A 2,095-nucleotide genomic window follows, 5' to 3' on the forward strand; every position below is an offset into this window, starting at 1 on the left:
CGTCATAGACGTTGCTATAACGTTATGTTATATACTTGTTGAGTTTCAAATAAACCACTATACGGTTCAGATGTGTCTTCTGTGAGTGCTACAATCTTGACATTGGTGCCGTGACGAAAGAGGAGAGATGACTTCTAAACTGAAGGCAGTAAGAGCAGGACAGAGAAGTGCTGTAACCAGACTTCTAAAAAGACTGGAAGAAGAAAATAAAGATGCAGAGGAAATTGAAGCAATTTTGGAGACATTAACGGAACGGACAAACAGGAAATTCTTAGAGATCTGGATGAAAAAATTCTAACAGAAACAGCAGAGAGAGAAATACTGGAGACAGATGAGTACAATTTCAATCTTAATTCTAAAATGAGAAAATTTAAGAAACATCTGAGAGTTCATCGTTCAAATTTGAATCCATCAGCCAACATTTATTCAAACCAGAATGAAAATTCACAAATTGAAGAGAATAGTCAATCAAGACAAAATTTCAGTGAAAATTCAAGAGCTCATCAGTCCCTTACAAGCGTTTATTCAAATCCAAACAGTGGTAACTTCCACAAACTTCCGAAATTAAACTTACCCATTTTTGAGGGAAATGTGTTGGAGTGGCAGTCATTCTGGGATTCATTCGATTCGGCTATTCATAGCAACAACACGTTGACAGAAGTTCAAAAGTTTAATTATTTAAAGTCTTTAGTAGCAGACGAGGCATCGAACACCATTTCAGGATTTGCACTCACACATGCAAACTACAACAGAGCAATTGAGCTTCTACATGAAAGGTTTGGACAAAAACATAAGATAACTCAGTCTTACATGCAAGCGCTCTTGGACCTACCCACTCCCAAGAACAATCTCACAAGCCTGCGTCATTTTCATGACCAAGTGGAGACATACGTCAGAGGTTTGGAATCGTACGGACAAGCTCAAGATACATACGGTTCTCTTCTAGTACCTGTGATTTTGAACAAATTACCTACTGAAATACGGAATAATTCGGCACGTGAAAATGGCTCTACTGATTGGTTATTAGGTGATTTGAGAAACAGTCTTTACAGGGAACTCGAAATATTAGAAGCTGGAGCAGGTATTGCTGCTCATAATGCAGTCAAAACCAATACCAGGAATACCCATGGATCACAAGCAAAGGCTGAACTGGATGCAAAGACTAGGGAAATCAAGAATCTACAGGATGAAATCAAGAACTATAAAAGTGTCATTGCTACATTGAAACAGCAGATATCAGAACAGAGGATTTTGACTGAGAAAACCATGAAGGATGTAATCATTTTACAAACCCAGTTTGCAAAGCTTCAGGCCAAATTTCATGCACAGTCAATTGCTACAAAGCAAATGACAACTGAGAATCAAGCTGAAGAGTTGAAGAAAAAAGAAGTTGAAGTTAATACTCTCAGACAAATACAACGACTCAAATCATCAAGAGAGACACCTGGTAGGAAACTTCAGCAAGTGGGAGGAAATATTCATTCAGATTTACTACAGCAGAGAGAAACTCCAAGAGATCAAATTACTAGTTTGAAGAGGAAGTTAGAGGTATCCAAGAAACTAGATAACGTTCATAAGAATAACCTAGAACAGAGGTACAGAGAGGAGAACCAGGAAAAGATAAACATCATGAATCAAAAGGAAAAGGAACGAATCCGCTTCACCAAAGAGGCCAGTAATCTAACTCAGAATTATGCAGACTATAACAAAGTTCATGGTATGCAGATTGGTGACTTCAAGAGGATTTCTGGGGATGACACCAATATCAGGCAACAGGAGAACACATTCAAAACACTTCGAGATGTCGAGAGGACATACAGCAAGAACCTCATCGAGTCATGAGGGATGAGATAACAGATATGAAGAGGAGGATGAAGATTATGGATCATCAGATTGATCAGCATAAGGGGCAAATTCAAGCCATGGAGAAGGCATTCATTAAGGAGTACTTCGGACATTAGATTGAGGAGAAAGACGATTTCTTGTGAGACTTTGTTCATATACGTGATTGTACCAAATTCAAAGACATAGAGGAAATCCAAACTTAAACCTAGTGGAAGAGCGTTACATTTCGTGAGACATTGCAAATAACTTT

At 38.3% G+C, this 2,095-nt stretch overlaps 1 protein-coding gene across 1 annotated transcript; it reads left to right on the forward strand.

Annotated features, from left to right (window-relative positions):
• Positions 1-360: 360 nt before the first annotated feature.
• LOC134269136 (uncharacterized) lies at positions 361-1,842 on the forward strand. The gene has a single exon (XM_062751352.1). The coding sequence runs from the start codon at positions 361-363 to the stop codon at positions 1,840-1,842; it is 1,482 nt and encodes a 493-aa protein (XP_062607336.1).
• The last annotated feature ends 253 nt before the right edge of the window (positions 1,843-2,095 follow it).

Source organism: Saccostrea cucullata, unplaced genomic scaffold, assembly GCF_032062105.1.
Source record: "Saccostrea cucullata isolate Sc308-1 unplaced genomic scaffold, CSIRO_AGI_Scuc_v1 ctg2354, whole genome shotgun sequence".
Taxonomy (NCBI): domain Eukaryota; kingdom Metazoa; phylum Mollusca; class Bivalvia; order Ostreida; family Ostreidae; genus Saccostrea; species Saccostrea cuccullata.

Excerpts from the sequence above, each read along its gene's own strand:
- LOC134269136 (XM_062751352.1), top strand. The coding sequence starts at position 361 with ATGAGAAAATTTAAGAAACATCTGAGAGTTCATCGTTCAAATTTGAAT.